The sequence below is a fragment of the Bradysia coprophila genome, assembly GCF_014529535.1.
Source record: "Bradysia coprophila strain Holo2 chromosome X unlocalized genomic scaffold, BU_Bcop_v1 contig_38, whole genome shotgun sequence".
Taxonomy (NCBI): Eukaryota; Metazoa; Arthropoda; class Insecta; order Diptera; family Sciaridae; genus Bradysia; species Bradysia coprophila.
The window spans coordinates 1,100,169-1,119,401 of NW_023503327.1; the positions used below are offsets into that span (position 1 = coordinate 1,100,169).

Here is a 19,233-nt window from a genome sequence, read left to right on the forward strand (position 1 = left end):
AACACGCGTAATTCATTAATTCATAAAATTCAGCTAAACGTAAATATTTATCTTCCCAAACAAATGCATTTTTCCCAAGCTTAAATCAAAGACTTCATACATATGATTTCATCGTTCATCCATTTATCATTTACAACAAACAATATTCGAACTCAACAAATTTCAACTCAAGAGCAAAAAGTAAAATCAAAACTCAAATGAAGCTAGATCAAATTCAAACAGACCAAATCAACAACTTGAAGCGTAAAAATCTTATCGACCCTTTCGCAGAACCAAATTGGTTTTACCCTTTTTGCTCCCCAACACAGTAATTATTCATTCATAATTCATCCACAGAATTACACTCAACCCATCTCCCGTCCAATGACACGGTCAAATTGCTCTAGGCAACTGCCCTCTCTGCTCATAACCAGAGTAGTGTTGCTTTTGCCTACCGAGATCAAATTGCTCTAGGCCTGCCCTCTCTGCTCATAACCAGATTAGTGTTGCTTTTGCCTACCGAGATCAAATTGCTCTAGGCCTGCCCTCTCTGCTTATAACCAGAGTAGTGTTGCTGTTGCCTACCGAGATCAAATTGCTCTAGGCAACTGCCCTCTCTGCTCATAACCAGAGTAGTGTTGCTGTTGCCTACCGAGATCAAATTGCTCTAGGCAACTGCCCTCTCTGCTCATAACCAGAGTAGTGTTGCTGTTGCCTACCGAGATCAAATTGCTCTAGGCAACTGCTCTCTCTGCTCATAACCAGAGTAGTGTTGCTTTTGCCTACCGAGATCAAATTGCTCTAGGCCTGCCCTCTCTGCTCATAACCAGAGTAGTGTTGCTTTTGCCTACCGAGATCAATTTGCTCTAGGCAACTGCCCCGTAAGCTATCACTACCACAATAATGGTTGTTCTTCGGGCAATTTGCGTCCAATATGCCCTGTGATCCGTAAAAATTTTTTGCGTCCAAAAAATAAATGCGGACAACCATTCTTTGGTTATCACACCATCGGTGTGCTCACACCAGATTCATTTTCTTCATCAATCGTGCGCTTATGACTAATTCGTTCCAGCCTCGCAATGAAACTTTCAAGAATTAGCCAAAACTTAAAATTTCAAATATCACTGAAAGTCCACCATGACATTCTCAATGTTTTTCTTGACACATGACTCTACTCAGAACCAATCAAACGAACTAACATAACAGCTGTCTTGCATACATCAACTACTAGAACTAGATCTCGCACGCATCACATACATACTCCAAATAGAAAAAAATCATAGCCAAAAATATTAAATTCATACTTACCTGTCTCCTTCCTCAGACCGTCACCTTTATACTACCACAATTCTGCTCATCATATTCATTGCGTTCGGAACCATCATCTGATTCTGAAAAATCTTGCTGTTCTCGTACGCGCTTTGTACAGGTTTTGTAATTGTGTCCAGTACGGCCACATCCGTAACATTTTGGTCCAAAAGAGATACTGGGACACTTCGACATTTTGTGGCCAAGACCCCCACAATGGTAACATTTCATGTGGTCGGCATGTTTTGTGCTACATTCACTCTTAAAATGTCCCGTTCCTTTGCACCTAAAACATTTTAAGTTCTTTCTGTACTTCATTTCTTGTGGCTCTTGTTCAATGTTGTCAATGTTGCCATTCCCCACAACTTCCTTTAGCATTTTTAGTATTTTAGTATTTGATTTCTGCAACCGCGCAACTTTTATCATACATCTACCCAACTGTCTTTCTATGAAGTTAATCCGCTCCATCTTTTGTTGACTTCTCTTAAATGTTATAATAAGAACATTCCACCTGACAAATTATTACCCGCTTATGCATATTATTTTATGTATGTGCAGCAACACTGTATTCAATAAAGTTCATAATTAAATCCGTGAGTCTTTCAGTTCCTTCTTCCGACCAGAATATACTTGTATCATTACTGACTTTTTCACAACTCACATCACCGTGTCCCCTTGTCACTTCAGACTAAAAAAATCACTCAATCTCACTTTTTGAATCATTATATGTAGACACTTCGCATCGCCTCTCTCTGAACTCCTTGTAGATATAATTGCATTTAGTTAATTACATTCACAGCAATTGTGGAATTTGCATTACATGCATTTTCTTCGATATATAATTCTCATATGGGCGTCAGTTCTACATAATTTGACAACACTCATTTGTTTTCATATATTGAGCAAAAGTGAAAATTGTTATAAATCAACGTCGTATTGTCAACTATAAGTTTAATTCAATTTTAGTGAACACAAAACTCTTACGCGGGTTTTTCACGTTGGGCGCCATTGTCGTATCCTTCATTCCAATTATAATGAGAACACGGTGTCTTGCACTTGGCAAAAATATATTTTATTATTCAAACGTTATTAACTAATTCACAACGACTTCAACGCGAAATCACTTATTCGAGCCAGACACTTTACCAACTTGCAACTCTATTTCCACGACTATTTATCTAGAACTTTCGAGCCGTTCAGCGGGAAACTCTTTTCCGATTTTATACCTTTTTACTTCGACGATCAACCTAGAACTATATCAAGACCGAACCTTTTCGCTCGACAGACAATACACTTCTAATTTTCCACAATTCTTGCAATCGACCATTCGGTACGATCGACATTCCACATTTTGCACACTTTTGTGTGATCAGCATTTTGATGTGAGTGCATTTGCACTTCACATCCGTCCAACCTCGATTCCGATTTCGTGGACGTTTCATACTTTTCCCACGACATACGATTCCGAATGTTTCAGTGTCGCGGAATGTCGCTGATCTAGCAACTTGCGGAACGTATTTTCAGCCATTCGGCATGAGGGGTACCACAAATGGGTCCTGCTAAAAAAATAAATTATCGGTAAACATTGCGTACCTGACACCACCCTAATATGCATCATAATGAAAAATGCTTGTTTTAAAATTGGCAAATTTATAAATTTTTTTCCAAAATTTCTTTTTTGTAGGTCAAGAAAAATTTCTGCAAATGGACTATGGGACAAGTATTTAAAGCGGGGACATTGATAGTGTTGATTTTATGTTTTTATGTTTCGGTCAAAATTAGATGTTTGAAATCTTTTTTCTTTTTTGTCAAGTGTTTTTTGTTTCCAGTTTTTTTTTTCAATAATTTTCATTTAACTTTTTGACACATTGTCCCAATAATCATTTAATATAATTTATCATTAGACTGTGAGTATGGAATAGCATTTCTAATTATTATTTTTGCCATAATGTTAAGGTAATTCCGAAAAAAAATTATTCTACAAAATCAAAAAATTAATAAAAATCTACAGAACGTAAGTCTATTTATCAGTTCAGTGCAATAGATATTTACACAAAAAAAGAAAAGAAAGAAAATGCAATGGAGTCTCTCTGCGACGCAGTCATTTTGAAATTCTCGAAATTTGCAGGCCCATAACCTGTAACGAATTTCGACATTCTCCCGACACATTTCGTTCTACAGAGACTCCACTGTAATTGACTCAACATTCGATTGTAATATTGCCAATGAACGGCTTTTTAGGGGCGAAAATAGTGATTGATGAAAAGTTTCTTATAAAAATCAAACTAAATTACAAAATTAAAATCTACGGAACATGGACGAAATGAAGACGGACGCAAAATATTGTTGTAACTTCTTTTTGAACATAGCATAGCAAAAAGAAAATTTCTGTAAATTGTTCAGTGTAAATATCCTTAAGAGGCGTCTACATTTGGAGGTTTAGTGTTTTGAATATAATAGAAATTGAGAAATTAAAAAAAGTGAAAAATTTTTGTATTCAAAAGAACTAATTATGAATCACATTTAGCTAGGTAGATTAGTTGTTCTAATTCTCGTAATTATTCGAAAATAATTAGTTTAGCGTCAGTCCGAGCAGAGGTAGAATAAAATAGAGGAGGAGGAAGAAGAAGAAAAGTTTTAATTTGACATATCATTGACCGATAATACACCGAGTTACATTCCAATATTATTCTACAATAAGTATGAAAGGGTGATACAAAACAAAGCCATTGGATAATTATTAATTTAAAAAAAAAGAGGAAGAAGATTTGGATATATTTCTTCCTCTTCGTTTGTAAATTCAATAAAAAATTTATTTTCGTTCAATTCCTAATTTAACGATGTGTAGATAGAGAATTCCAGTCAAAGAACACTAAAAATTTAAATTTAAGTACAGTGGATCTCTGAAGAGGAAAATCCGTCCAAAAGAAGAAGAAGAAGAAACATTTGTCACTAAAGACGAATCAGTTAAATGCGATAGGAGTAGGTAATCATCTTATCAACAGAAAACAAATGAAAAACGAAAACAGCAGACAATTAGGGGTGGAGTTTGTCATTCACAGTCCCATACAGTACAGATTGGAGATATCATTTTAAGAGACTCTTAACGTTGTGAGTTTTCAATGATGTTCCAGCCGTTAGAGTATAGAAGTAAATTTCAGTTTTCACTGCGTTCCATCGTAAAATATTTGTGGATCAGGAAGACTTATTGTGTCAACATCAGTGACTATTTTCGAGAAACAAATATCTTGAATTTTTCAAAAAATGAAATTCGTGAACTTTGTTTCTCGAAAATAGACCCTGATCAACGTAGAAGTTACACTCGCGACAACTTCCTGTTGTTTTTTTATTCAATAAGTTAAATTCCCGTAAATATTTTCGTGGACTAATTTTGCACGATCACTCGCATTTCTGTCACAGTTCCGTTGGAAAATATTACTTCACGAAGTTTTTCCATGTGGAACAGTGATTGCGTGTCTTAATTTTCTGGAATTTACAGATCGCGCTCTACGCCTTCGTGAGAGAATCGAGTCATCAAACTTTCTCACTGAATTAGGATTCTTTGTAGACTTTTCATGTACACATTTCGCTTAGCAAAAGAAAACCGTGATTCTTTCAAGTGTTGGCATTACGTGCCGATTGACTATTGACGGTGTTCACTTTTCTTTGAGCTCAAGCGTTTAATGATTCTACGATGGAACAATTTTCACGTCTAGCTCTGACGTTCCTCAAGTGGAAAACTCAACACTCTAACCCAGGAATTACCTCCCAATTTATTGTAAATGACTATCACACCTGGCAGTCACACCTAAAATGCTTCTTTTGAATAGTTTAGGGAAAGGGGATGTTAAACCGAAAATCTGTAAATATAGGGAGTAGAAGTGGAATAGGAATGTCTGAGAACAGTGGGTATTCCCAGTGTAAAAAGTGTTCACGTTTTGCGTGAAAATGACTACCGAGCAATCAAAATATCGCATCCAGTTGTTTCTTTTCTGTTAATAAAGATAGTGACCTCACTGACAGCTTGCACTATATAAAAGTTGTAGTTTGATTTGAAAGTAACCAACAAAAAAAAAGAGAAAATTGTAAAAGAAACTTCTGATGTAAATATAAAAGTATTCTATAGAAAACCATACACATAAAATTACTGATTACATTTATAAAGTGAAAGAAAAAGAAATATATTTTTATAGTTAACAAATGAAAAAGTAAAATTTGAATTCTCATAAATGTAAAAAAATTTAAAATAAACAAATAAGAAACAAAGAATTGAAACTAATATTGAAAATAACATTGAAAGAATTTGTCAATTATCAGAAATAAAAGTTTAAAAAATTAAATAAATATTTCGTGTATTTACGACGAGTGTATCTATAGGCTAAAAGAAATTAAAAATGAAACATGCAATGTAATAATGCAAAAAAAAAACAACTATTTTCTTGTGAATTTAAACTGTAAATAAATAATTGAAAAGTAATCGCAATTTCAATGTGAAAAGTTTAAAGAATTTTTCGTTTCTTTATTTTCAAAAATCACCAACTTGATACTTTACCTGTTTGTGCCCCTTGATTTTGTATCAACTTTAGTGATTTTTGGGTGCTTGTAAATAGGAAAATAAATTTTTTTAAAAATCATAGAAAATAATTTAGACTCCTCTGCCCCTGTTATAAGATGATAATTAGTAAAACATTAAAATGATAAACTCTCAAGCTGTTGACAATCTAACACTTTTACTTGTAAATACGAACTTAAAATGAATTCAATAATCACTATTTTCGGTTCCTTTAAAATAGAATTACAATCCATCAGAAACGATCCATTCAATTTAATTTTTGTTAGAATTACAATATCGGATAAATAAATTTAAATTTTAAACGAAAAATTGGAAAATAAAACAAATTCCAAAAAAATGCAACATACACCGGACACAATGACTATCGTCAACATGGTCAACTTTTCCCGTTATCCAAAATTATTTTTGGAAATATACGGGAAATGTAGAACCACTTTCGGTACTAATGTCGAAATGGGTCTGAGTTCGAGTTCGATTGTCAAGTGAGGTGACTTTAACGGTTCATCGTGTCAAACGAACCCATTTCAACATGTGTATCGATTAAGATTTTTTTTTTTGGTTTTAGTAACGAATCAATTTTCTTAATTTTATGTCGACCTAGTGCGATAAAGTCACTGGAAAATGCAAGACCTCTTGTGTGTTTGCTTGTGAGTTACGAAGTTTTTGATTTATCTGTTGATGGTAGTCATTGACCGAAAATAATGAAAATTGTTGGTCATGAATTTCTATGCGTGATGGTAACTGGGTGACAAAATAAAATGGCGAAGGAAAAACTATTGAAAATATTGTCGCCTCTGGTTGGTTTTTTCTTCCCGTCGGATAGAAAAATCACAATTACATTACGAGCAAGCGTTAGTCAATATTTTCACTCAAAGTAAGTTAATATTTTTAATATTAGGAAAAATAGTTTTCGTGAAGTTTATTTAAAGTGGAATCCGTTGGGCCAACGCACTTCAAGCAAAAATGCTATAAATGACAGCTGCCACATAGAGTACTACTTTGTATGAAAAAAGTGTCCGAATTTTTTTACAGTGCAAAAAATTGTTCGACACACTTTCCAGTTTCCGTACACTATTTAGAGTACCACTCATGCTTGAAGTGGATTGGTTGAGCTATATTCTGCTAAAAACGGCGGTCGTTTTATGACAATTTTGCAACTTTGGGCAACCCTACAGTTTTCGTTAGTAAGCCTAATGTAAAAAGTAACACCTTTCACATCATGATTCCAAAGAGGCTCCACACGGTACCGCAGTTGACTGTCCATACATTTTGCATGGAGAAATTACTGTAAGTTAAAATCGTAATCTCCCTTATACAATAAACGCAAAGCAGTCTTGAACACGGGCCACAAACGTCACTCACGTCAACAAAACTATTCTAGTATGATACAATAAGGCTTAGAAGATTATTTGACTTTCTGAACTCCTGATTAGAGTTCAACCAATACGTAACCTCTAACAACCTAACTACATTTGTTAAGGTGGTAAAAATGCAACGTAGCCGTTGCATTTTACATGTACAATTAGAGATTAGTCAACAGTATATGATTCTATAAACAAAGGAATAAGGTGGTATTTTGACAGCGCCAAAACGAAGTTTGTTTGCTAGAGAGAGTATTGGTTCAACGCATTGTAATGTTTTCTCTTCGTTTCATCACGGTTAATCTGAATGTCCTAAGTTTTAGCGAATTTTGAAAGAAAAATAGTTAAGGGGACGTACATAAAGTATGTCATGCTAAAATCGGCTCTTTTCAGGGCCCCACTCCCTGTCACACAAAATTGTATGAAAACTTAAATGAATAATTTTTATTTTGAATGTTGTATTGCTTCGGTGGTGTTCCGAACATTGAAATAATATTTTTTATGCATGAAAATTGCAAGTTACTTGACAATGAAATTGAAATTTGGAAATAAAATTTTTGTTTTACGCGCCCTGACGAGATTTGAACCCCAGACCTCTTGCGTATGAAGCAAGCGTTCTACGTATCAAACCACAGGACTGTGGTCAGGGCGCGTAAAACAAAAATTTTATTTCCAAATTTCAATTTCATTGTCAAGTAACTTGCAATCTTCATGCATAAAAAATTAAATGAATAAGTTCAGTCATCTAAATTGCGTAACATTTATTTGGAGCGTGACATACTTTTTGAGTGACCCCTCACGTCATTGTACGTTATTTTACTCGCGAACCCTCGGGGAAATTATCGCAACTGTCATCATGGAATAGATCATTTTAATGGGTTTCTGCGAGTAAAATAATTTCGGTAATAATAGACTCATGTGACGAATCAATATTGTTGTTTTTTTAGAAAGATAAGTACAAAGAGAAAAAATAACGTTTACCCCCGATAAACCATAATGGTTCGTAAAGTTCGTAGACTTATGGGAAAAAAGGCAAACCTTCACAAAATTGCCATATTTACGAACTTTACGAATCATAATGGTTTATCCCTATCCATGTCACAATGAATCAATACAAAATAGTTTTGTTTTTTTGCGAAAACTAACTTTTCTTGTTCAGAAGGGTTTTTTCGGTTACCAATTCTATAGTTGGTATAGTTGTCCTATTTTCTTAATAAAACTGAAACCACGTAATAATTCACAACAATTTTCTTTTTCAAATTTGTGTTGCACAAAAAAGAAACTAAACAAAGAAAAATATAAAAAAAATTAATTTTAATGAATATTTAACATTAAAACAAATTATATCAAAATTTAAACTATTAAAAAAGTAAAATGTATAAAAAGGAAATAAAAATAAAAAGTTCTGTGTCCATTCCATCCGTCGGCATGGAATGAATAAAATTTAAAGCAAAAATTTAAAAATAAAAAATGAAATTTATTTATTCGTAGAAGTGTAAATATTACAAAACAGTAGCATGAGCAAAGGAAAAAGGGTCCAAATTTTGTAGAATGACCTCTATAATGATTAAAAAAAATAAAATAAATAAAAACCAATAACGAGATACAAAACGGTGAAAGTTTAAAATTAGAACCGTTAACCAACCGTAAAGAAAAATTAAATCATTCGATTTGTTAATCTTTTAATTGTGAAAAACGATAATGGAATAGAAAAAAAGAAATTCCACCGGAATGTTGTATATTTTCTGAGAAACATATACTATCGTGAGACAAAATGATTAAAAAAAAAACAAAAAAAAATTAATTTGAGAAACATTGTACTTAATGTAAATAACAAGAAGAAAGAAAACAAAAATATTTATAAAAATTCGGTGTAGATTTTTCTAACCTTAAAATTTTTTTAATTTTTATTTTTGTGATGAGAGATATCGCACCGATACACATATATTGGACATAATTTAAATGACTTTCATCAAACTGTTGTGGTAAATAAAAAACCGTTGAATAAGGCTTAACAAACAAAAAAAAAACACAAAAATTTGATAAACAATTTTACAGTGTAATTTGCGTGCATGCAATTGATATGTGGAATTTTAATTCAAATTAAAAAAGAAAAACAATTTTTTTCCAATCATTGTCCTAACTAATTGAATAAGAAAATAAAATACAAAACATGAAATTGGTGACGTTTTGACCAAACTGACTTCATTAACCGACTGTTTCGTTTATAAATGTTAGACACTTTTCATGAATGACGTCAAGCTAATCTTGCGGACATGTATGACGTTTCATACAGTCACTCAATTTTTTTTGCTGGTTGCGCCTAGCAGCCTTTTTTTTCGCTATATTGAATAAATCAATTTCACATGTTTCAAGTCGAAACAGTGAAATTTAAGTCACTCAATCCAATTTCCAAAGAAAAACTGAAATTTTGTGTTTTGAGACTTACCGAAAAAGTTTGTCGACACGCTTCTAGCAATTAGATGAACTGCAGTTTTTCATTTGTCCACATAATTCTTTAATTTGACATCTGTTGAGTGTAGGTAACTGCTAGAAGGCGCGTTGCATAGAAAATTTTGGAGATTTTTTTTTTAAATCACCCAGCACAATTTTCAGCATGGAACGATCATGAATTAGTTATTTACGTATCTGGTAGACTTTACGCAATTTCGCGAGTTATAACCCGAACGAAGTTAGATACAATTTTTACTTTTCATGCAAGAGGTTGAAATTACGAGAAAAGTTCTTTAATTTTGTCCCGTGACATGAGAGCTTAATCTTAGTTTTCATGTCTTGGGCATAAATATCGAAATTTTTCTCGTAATTTGGGCTTTAGGCATGAAAAGTTCCTTAAAATCTACCGTCTACTTCAGATACGTAAATAACTAATTTATAAATTCTGTGGACTGTGTTATCAGTTATCATGTCTCAAATGCATGTCGTCATTCGGGAATAGTAACCAATTCACCAACGAATCCCAACTTCCAATCTAAACATAAACTGAACCAATTTCTGAAACCTAATGTCTTATGAATATCTAACACTGTTATAGAAAATTGTAGATGAAAAATATGTGGAAAACTAAGAGTAGAAAGAAAAATTAATTTAAAAAAATTAAATGGCAAAAAGATTATTATTGGAAAAATCTATGATTGATCGTATAAAATACATAGAACAAACGATTGAAGGTATTAACCAATTTTAAAATTATCAATTTCTTACAGACAGATTGTAATCACTTTTTTGATTCAATTTTTTTATGAGAAATATGATTTCTTAGGAAAGATTTTCAATTTATTTAGTTCAAAACAGGGCCAACTATTCTGAATTAAATTCACAAAGAATTGTGATAATTCGGATCAAAAGTCGGTCTATTACATCTGTCAAAGTGACGGTTAAAACGCCAAACAAAACTTTTTATGTGAAATGTTCACAAAATCGGTAATTTTTTCTTAATTCTATTCCACTAATTGCATTGAGGAAAAATAAACGATCTTGTGACCATTTTACATAAAAAATGTGGTTTGACGTTTCAAACGTCACACTGACAGATGAAAAAACCGACCTTAACTGTCACAATTCATCACAAATGTTTGCAAGAATTTGCTAGAATTCACACGTGAACGTCTGCGAATTATTGCAAATTTCCGTGAATTTAATTCAACATAATAAGACCCTTTGGTATTTAATAACCAGAACGATTTCGTTATTGTCGTTTTCTTTCGGTTCCCCACATTCTACACACCCACACTTACATGTAGATTCCACATTGTGGAATATGTGGAATGGAAGGTAGTTATAATATAGAAAACCACGATACGTTCTGTACATTTTCCAGCCGTGGGTCAAATTGATCGATGAAATTGTTTTTATTCCAATTCAAAAGATTGGGGGAACTTTTAAACAAAATTGTTGTTTTCAACCGATCCATTTCATCAGAATCCTTATGATAAAATCTAAGTGTAAATCTTCGCATTAAAAAAATAATAGTTTTACCGTTCACTGCACGATCAGATTTTCTTCTCTTTGAAAAAAAAACAAACAAATGCACCAAGTAAGAAATGAAATTTAAGAAGAAAAAAGTTTTCCTTAATTTTAATACTTTAAAATTTAAAAATTAGTGAGACTTAATATACTCAATATGATTGTTTCAAACAAGTATTTATACATCAAAGAGGTAGCCTTTTAGTGATTTAAAAAAGAAAATTGAAAATAAATAAATTTAGCGTTTAAGAAGAAGAAACATCGAAGAATATTTTGATTTCTAGGAAATTTCTTGTTTCGTTTTTTTTTCTCTGTTCTTAACTACAATGACCACATTAAAAATGTTTCATCTTTTCATCAATCGCATGAAACTTTTACTTACATGGCTAATTGTAGTTGTAAATCAAATCTAGACGTTCAAGAATGTTGTAGAATATTTTCTTCCTATACTAAGTGTTTTACATCAATTTTTAATGGAGTGGAACCTCAATGAAATCCCATTATCCGGATGGTGCAATTGTATCGCGTTAATTGATTCATTTCTTACTTATTGCCAAGTTTGTGGGTTTGGCGAGTGTGCTAACGAACTAAAGTAATAAAGTTATGAAGTTGTACGACATCTATAAGAATCAAAAATTCACAACGTTCAACAAATGACCTTTTTCAGTTCATTTCAACTATCAAATGAATTAGTGGTGAATAAATGGTCCATCAGTCAGATAGAAAAAATGGTTGATTTACAGTTTGTTCTCCTTTAGAAAAAAACAATATTAAATTCATCAGAGTTCTAACAGTCATCGACGACGTCGATTCGACGTTCCCAGACAATTAAGTGATTCCCAGTATATGATAATTCGCTAAGGGATTTTCAAATTTTGCGCCAAAATATCATAACCTGAAAACACATCATTGACTGGGATGACATCGATGACTTTTAAAACTTTACAAAAATCTTATGTTTCGATTTAGAAAAAACCCTTTGAAAGTCGCTTAGCACAACAATTAACCGTTAGTGTTCATCTCATACAAAGCGAATGAAACAAAACATCACGACATGGCAATAAGTGAAAATGGAATGAAATTGAAAAGTTGTATGTTTATCGATGGCAACACAGTTATAAAAAAAACATATTTTTGATTTCAGTTTTTCCAAACGAATTTAAAACGAAAGAAAAGTTAAAAAAAGAAATTTTGGGATTTCTTTCATAAAAAGAAGAAGAAAAAATTTCCTAACTTTATTTATTTTGTACAAACAGTGATCCCTACCTTAAAAAGTGTCCTTCCTTAAAAAAAAATTGAAATAGGCTTGTGTACAACTGGTTTGAGGTTCCTTGATTTTACTTAGGTTTAAACAAAAAAAAAACATTTTACTGAATTTTCAGTATTAACTTTTCTATAAAAACAAAATATGAACCGGTGACCATTTCAAAAGTCGAATGAAAGTCTTAAGTCTTTTGGGTTAATATAAAGTAAACGCAAAAAAAACACAAGAAAATCGAAGATGGAAAAGACTATAAATACAAATTATTTTGCACTGCAGGCACGTGGAATTTATTAAATAAGAAAATCGAATGAAAAAAATACAACTTTATTGGTATATCATTAAATTAACAAAAAGTATTATCTACGAGTATTTGAATCTATAATTAAAAAAGAAAAAAGAAAAACATTTTCGATAAAATTTTGAATAATTTAAAATTTGAAAAATCATCGACTAAAGTTGTGGTACAATTATTAAATATCCAAACAATTCTACGAAAAAAGCAACTCAATCCCTGAATGGTATCAACACAATTGAACATATAATTGCGCCAAAAATTCAAGTATTTTCCGTTGAAAGGCGCACTTATCCGATTCAGTTCCAAAACAGTTGTCTCGTTTATTTTTACAAGAAATATATATGGCTTTCTGTTAGCGGTAAGGACTGCAGAAAAAAGCTCTGTCCTTATTTAGAAAAAAAAATGTTCAAAAAAATGAAGTAAAAGATTGTAAATCTATCGCTTAAAAACATTTTCCTCAAATAAAGTACTAGATCTGATAGTAAGACATTTGATATGATTGCTTAATCTTTGAATTCCTTTGATTTTGACCAACAATAATTTTTCAACCAATATGCTTACCGTCAGTGAAAGGTTAAAGAACGCCTCACTTAATGTTTTGTTAATTCATTACAACTGTGTTAACTACGACATTTCATAGACCAGACTCTGCCGGTCGACAAAAAATGACTCTTATTTTTTGTTACGAGTGATGAAAAGTGGAATTTGGTATTCGGCTTAGTCGTAAGTTTGCCCTAACGAGACGAAGCCGAGGTCCGAGTATATTGAACTTTTCTATCCTAGTTGCCGTGTCGGAATACGTCAAATTTCAGTCTTCAAGCGCAATAAATGATATTTCTTAAGCATTTTTCAAGGCTCTGTCAAACAATTCAAAAACTTTGTTTTGTATGAAGATTTTTTTGGCAATTTTACCCGACCTATTCAGTAAAGATTGATAGTTAAATATTCGACCATTGTCGACCAACTAGCTGATTATTTTGAGTTTCCGTCTCAAAAGATGGGTGTACTATCCCAACATTTGCGACAAACAAAAGTTCAAACATCTCGCATAAATCATTACACTCACGGAATTTTGAAAACCGACACACTTTCTGTTTCTTGAGTTTTACTTGAGTTTTGATTTCTCCGAGGATTTCTCCATAAAAAATACATGCAAAAATCACAAAACAGAAAATGTGTCGGTTTTTAAATTTCCTTGTGTGTAATTCAAAAAGTTTGTGCAAATTCGTTATTGCTTAAATTTGATTAAACCAGACGAAAGCCATACATATTGTAAACCGATTTTTAGTTATTCGTAAGAGTTTATTCCTTGATTCTATTGAAACTATATAATTCACTAGTCGCACACATCAATCAAAAAAACAAATAAACGAAAATGTAAACAGATGTAATTGACAGTTGAAACGATGATCAATTCGGTTTTATCGAAGAAGAAGATGAAGAGAAGGAGAAGAAAAAAAAAAAGAAAAATTTAAATTTAAAAAAGAAAATTAATAAAAACAATTTTGAATCTCTTATTTCATTGTGATAATTATTAATTGTTATAATTCATGCATTCACCCATGAAATACGAACTATTTACTTGAATATAATAATTGTAAAAGGCACCCAAGAAAAATTTAAAAAACAAAAAAAAATCAAATAAAATACTAACATACCGAATTTCTACTTTAATTTCTTGTAAATAAAATAAGAAAAGGCCTTCAAAATCGAATATTATACAAAAGCACTATCACAGATTTCGTTTGTAATTTATTATTATTTTTTTAAAAATTGTTTTGTTAAATTTACACATTTATTTATCTCTTAAGTAAATGTTTGAAAAGTTGTTATAATTCTTTAAAATTCACCATTTTTGTTAAGATATAATTCTTCAGAGAAAATTTAGTGAGAAAGTAATTTCCAAAATTTGTTCTTATTGGCCCTAAGATACTAAGGATTAGCTTTTAAGTTTTAACATTATTGATTCTGGTAGTTAATCAAAAAGCTGTATGAGTTCATTCAATGAGAATAAATAATCTTTCAAGTAAAAATATTATATCTAAATTGCATTAATAAAATTTAATAAAAACAAGAAAAAACTATATTTATTGAAAAAAAAATCGTTTAATTTAAAAGAAAAAAAAAGATAAAAAAATATGAAAGAAATAACGAAAAGGAAACAAAAAATATTTATGAGCATTTAAGTGAAAAAAAAAACAAAAAAAAATCAATAAATAAATCAATGAAAACAATTACAAAGCAATCGAATATTAGATGGGTTCAACATGCATTCTGGTGATTTTTTTTTCTTTTCACTTAAATGTCCATAGAGTAAGAAGGGTAAGCATTGCTATGAGAATAAAGTGAAACAAGAATAAGGCAAAAAAAAACTGTTATAATTATTATAAACGAAAATACTATTTAACTATGAATAAAAGTACACACTTTTTCTGCAAAGGATAAAAAATCAAAGTGTTTTATTACATTTTCTGGAACATTTGACAATTCACGCCGTAAGTGTAACGAGCCATCAGAACAGTCGCAGCGTTTGCTGCGACTGAGCCCCGTACAAACCCGTATATCTATTGCGTACGTGACCCTAGTGCGTCTGTCACCCTACTTTGACCGTAAGCCTATGCGCCGGTTAAAGTAGTTAAAGTAAAATTATTATGTAATGTGTACATCTTAGAAATTGCGCATAGCGCAATTACGAAGCCCCGTACGACGTTCCTTTCAAATAAAACAAAAATTTCAAATAGCCCTAAAATTTTAATTTATTGAGTATAAATACACATAGGGCCTAGTATCGGCCTCAGTCCGAGGATCCAATTTTTTTTTTCAACTACATTCTATTCGGCCTTTGATTACCTTCCAAATGACACACAAATTACGAAAAACGAATGAAATTTACTCGAGTTCAATGTAAAATACACATAGGGCCCTAGTAGTGGCCTTAGTCCAAGGACCCAAATTTAATTTTTTTTGAACAACATTCTATTCGGCCTTTGATTACCTTCCAAATGAAACAAAAATTACGAAAAACGGATGAAATTTGCTCGAGTTATATGTAAAATACACATAAGGCCCTAGTAGTGGCCTTAGTCCAAGGACCCAGATTTAATTTTTTTTTCAACAATATTCTATTCGGTGTTCGATTATCTTTCAAATAGAACAAAAATTACGAAAAACGGATGAAATTTACTCGAGTTGTATGTAAAATACGCATAGGGCCCTAGTAGCGGCCTTAGTCCGAGGACCCAAATTTAATTTTTTTTTTCAACAACATTCTATTCGCATTTCGATTACCTTCCAAATGACACAAAAATTACGAAAAACGAATGAAATTTACTCGAGTTCTATGTAAAATACACATAGGGCCCTAGTAGCTTTTCACTTCTAAGGCCCTAACTCACGGTCCACTCACCCAATTTTAAAAAACTTTTTTTTCCTGGATTGGTATTGACAATACCTATCATTTGCCGTGTCATTTACATTTCTATCGTTTATTTTGCCATAAATATCACCAAAAGACCTTAAATCACTTAGGTGACCCTAACTCACGAAGGGCCGACCCGAATATGCCCATCTTCGAACTTAGCCTCTCTATTTTGACTATCTTTCAGGGAATTTTTTTTTTTTGAAATCGGATTTGATTTACTCAAGATATCGACGTGACGGACAGACGGACAGACGGACAGACGGCCCAAATTTTTATTGCGGATTCGTCATCTATGAACATAGGCAAACACTTTGCCCTCACCGTCTGCTTCGAATTCCATCAATTACACACGGCATCGTAATCCTATAAGCCCCTTCGTACTTCGTACGGGGCTAAAAATACATTTCAACGCTTCATTGTAGGAGAATGACGCTACGTTAGAAAGACATCCACACTTTCCATTTTTAATTTCGATCGCACTTACGGCGTGAATTCACTTCCTGAGGCCAACGAAATTAATCTTGAAACCACACAAGACTTCAATATGGTATACACGTTGAAGTCTGTTATCGAAGTGAACAGTATAATTTATGAGTCAATGTATAAGTTGGAAATTACAAGTTACATCTTCATACAAGAAGTTCTGGAAGGTTAGTTATAATTTCCAACTTATCACGATAAATAAAAGTACCTCGGACGCTAAAGCCCTCGAATAATTCTACTCATCTGGATACGAGATAGCAAATTACTTCCTTCTATATTGACGTACTCTCAAATGCTTTTGAGCTTTACGTCAATTCACTTTTCATCCTTAGGGTTGTAAAAAGCCACTTTTGATCCTAGGAAAAACAATAGTACATTGAATGACAAGGGGCGAAAGTAAGAAAATTCAACCGTGATGCCCGCGCCGAAGGCATTTTGTTCATATTCATACAGTAGAATGTATGTTAAAGGTAGAGTTTATGTTTTATATGCTTGCTAAGAGGACCGAAAGTAAAGCTGTCAATTCGCGGGCGAAAGCTATCGCTTTCGATCCTTAAATTGACATTTGCTTACTTTCGGTCCTCTTAGCAAGCAAACAAAACTTAATACGTAACTCTTTCGGCCTCCTCAATCGATACGTAAATAACTATCGATTTTCAAAAGTTCATTTTTCGCAGCTGGTGCAGAAAACGTTGTATGAAGCACGTTGCGAAAGTGGTAGTATTTGTCACACGATGTTGTTATCAAACTCGCTTCGCTTTAGTTCTTGTTCTAGTACTTCACATCTAGTGACAAAAACTACCACTTTTTGCAACTAGTTGCATAAATTACTATTTTGTTCCGATTAACATATACTATTTCTCATTCAGGCTGACCAAAAAGTCACAGTCCGAACAAAACATAACCAACAAACACTGTGTTATATCACTCACTGACCAATCGAATAAATCTATTTTAAGAGGCATCGATGCTTTGCTGAAAAGCATACATTTGAGTGTTTTTTAAATACTGGATTTTAGTTTACTTTTGATGATATCTATCCAACAGAATCCCTTTTCAAAAATATAGGACCGCAATAACGACCATGAATGTGTTAGCTTTCAACTTTCAATGGAAAATAGATTTACTTGTAGCAGGTTGACCAACTCTGAGCAGTTTATGAAACTTTCGTTAAACTGGTGACTTTCCACACAACTGGTCTCAAAAACGAAGTTTTAGCTCAGCATCGATGTCTATCAATATGAAATTTCATTGCTCTCCATTCTAAAACCAAAAGTGCCAGGTGTTATTATTAAATAACTAATTTACCAAAAAAAATAGTACATTACTGCTATAAGGCTGTATATAAGAGTGTACGTATACGAGCGCTTCCGCTTTCCACATTTTCACAATATTTAAACATAGCTAACGCCGACCAGTACGAAACACCTATTCGTATCAAAAGCCTTTACTGTGAAACTCTTCATTTCTTTTACTTCATTTTCTTCTCTGCTGAAAAACTATTCTCCCTTTAAAATCACTTACATTATCCACTCTTTGCCTTGTTAGCATAATACAAATAAATTGCCGGAGGCAATATAGACAGCCCCGTACGAAGTCAACTTTCATAAATTCCTATTTAAACAGCTATATACCGCTATATTTACCTATATTTTCCTATAAATAAACATTTCACAGATGAATATGCTATTATATAGCTCTATATGCCTGTATATAGCTCAATATAGGTGAATATAGATATATATAGATGTCCATATATGGAATGCCTGAAACACACATAACAAATTGTTTCCATGTTAACAAAAACACTCTAAGTACCATTTTTCCCAAGATATATCACTTTTATTAAAATCCAATATGGCCACCGGCAGCCATTTTGTTAGGAGACCGGAAATTTTACCGACGCTTTACATTCGTTAATACCTTTCAAACAAAAAGAAATTCATGAAATTCGGTCAAAATTTACTCGAGATATTGTCAAAATACACCACGTTCACTGTACTTCCGAGTAGCCAGATAAGAGCTCACTCCAAGAGACCTAGCTCACGCTCCGGAGAACATAATTTCATTAAAAAAAAAATCCCTGATTGGTACGGTCAATACCTATCTAATAAAGCTAAAACAGACGAAATATGTTGAAATGTGGCCGACCTACAAGCAAAAACTGCTTGCCGCCCTGTGCCTGTTTCACACCAAGGGGTCTAACTCACGAGTCGGTCATCCGATTTCCAAAAACTTTTTTTTTGTCGATCGGTATTGTAAATACCTTTTATTTGACGTATCAGTTACAAGTGCAACGTTTGAATGTCCGGAGATATCTTCGAAAAACCGTAAAGCACTTATTGGGCCACAGCTCGGGAGGGGTCTATCCAAAATCACTCATATTCGAACTTAGCCTGTCTTTTGACATTACCAAACGGGAAAAAAAAGAATTTTCAAAATCGGATGCGTTTTACTCAAGTTATCGTGCAGACGGACAGACGGACAGACGAACATTTTTTTTTCTTCACTGATTTGGCATCTCTAGACAACCACAATAGGTTTCCCCTTACTCAGGGAGTCCAA

The 19,233-nt window shown here is 32.7% G+C and overlaps 1 protein-coding gene across 4 annotated transcripts in view; it reads left to right on the forward strand.

Annotated features, from left to right (window-relative positions):
- LOC119069630 (eye-specific diacylglycerol kinase) overlaps window positions 1-5,907 on the forward strand; it is a 194,842-nt gene extending 188,935 nt beyond the window's left edge. For all 4 annotated transcript variants that reach the window (XM_037173729.1, XM_037173732.1, XM_037173730.1 and 1 more), the window contains one exon: window positions 2,972-5,907. In XM_037173729.1, coding sequence (XP_037029624.1) covers window positions 2,972-3,015 — 44 coding nt within the window. In that variant the 3' untranslated portion in view covers window positions 3,016-5,907. The remainder of the gene's footprint in view (window positions 1-2,971) is intronic.
- The last annotated feature ends 13,326 nt before the right edge of the window (window positions 5,908-19,233 follow it).